Source organism: Corvus brachyrhynchos, unplaced genomic scaffold (genome assembly GCF_000691975.1).
Source record: "Corvus brachyrhynchos isolate BGI_N302 unplaced genomic scaffold, ASM69197v1 scaffold213, whole genome shotgun sequence".
NCBI classification, from domain to species: Eukaryota; Metazoa; Chordata; class Aves; order Passeriformes; family Corvidae; genus Corvus; species Corvus brachyrhynchos.
The window spans coordinates 753,279-754,429 of record NW_008237233.1 but is presented as its reverse complement, the minus strand read 5'-3'; the positions used below and the strand labels follow the sequence as shown (position 1 = coordinate 754,429).

Here is a 1,151-nt window from a genome sequence, read left to right as displayed (position 1 = left end):
AGAACACCCGGGCCGCGGCGCTTCTACCCCGCCGGGGAAGGGGTCTTCATTTCGTGGGGACACCACGGGTGGGAAGTGGGGAGCAGGAGGTCCTCATCCTCATCTCCCCAGTTTTGGGAGGGATGCTCGCTCCCATTACGCAACACCACTTCCCCCCTCTCTCTCCTCCCCCTCCTTTTGCTCCCCATCAAGGGCTTTTCGGACACATCTTTACATTGGGGTGACCCCCACCGCCGAGCGGAGTGTAAGGGGCGGCCCAAGGTAATGAAAGGTTTTTACCAGGAGGAGGTAATACTGAAATGAGAAAGAAATTACACGCAGGGTGGTGATATGTCAAAATAAGTCACGGAGACTCTTTTATCTACCAATAACAAGCCACCCTGAAAAATTCATTGTGTTATCACCCCAGTAGCATCAAGAGAACCCCGCATGTGTCAGAAAGTAGTTTTTATGCTTTCACTGTGTTTCAAGATTTGCTATTAGGATTCTGCCAGTGAAGTCCAGTGCCTATCTGACTGTGATTCTACAGCTGTTCTCCCCACGGAACGGCAAATCCTACTGAATGTTAACAGAGAAAAAAAAAGGTAAAATATTAGTAAAAAATTTATTAATAAATGGCCATGCAGAAGGGCAAGTAGTTCAAGGGAGTCCTGCTTGCAGGTACTTTGCAAATGCATCTCCTGTAACTCCATCGCCAAGATATGACCCTGGGCATGTCTCTTCTCCAATGCACCCATTAAAAAAGAAAGGGCTAAGCGGGGGTGATACAAAGATGCGTGCTTTTTTTCCCATAAAAAATAAAGCAGCAGTTAAGGGCAGCCCTTACCTCTCTCGTGGCCGATCAGGATGTCTTTATGGTTGAAATATTCCACTTCTTCGGTGTAGTTCTGTGTATAGGCAGTGTTGGATCCAGCATTCCTCGATTCAGTCCAACGCACCTTAGCGTGTCCCCTCGCATGGATTTTAAGGGATTTCACTCTAATTTCCCCAGTCACTTCTAGACTGACCCTTCCTGAGACTGTATCCCCGCTAGAGTAAACGGGGACATTGCTGTCATTTAGACAGTCAAAGCTTATCGTCAGACTCTTCACCTTCCCCAGCACCATGGTTTTATAGCAAAGTGTACAAAAATAGACTGTAAGAAAAAAAAA

General features: G+C 46.9%; 1 protein-coding gene across 1 annotated transcript in view; it reads right to left on the bottom strand.

Moving 5' to 3' along the window:
* ARRDC3 (arrestin domain containing 3) overlaps nt 1-1,145 on the bottom strand; it is a 12,224-nt gene extending 11,079 nt beyond the window's left edge. The window contains exon 1 of the mRNA XM_008630133.2: nt 827-1,145. Within this exon, the coding sequence (XP_008628355.1) occupies nt 827-1,106 (280 nt within the window). The 5' untranslated portion in view covers nt 1,107-1,145. The remainder of the gene's footprint in view (nt 1-826) is intronic.
* Nucleotides 1,146-1,151: the final 6 nt, after the last annotated feature.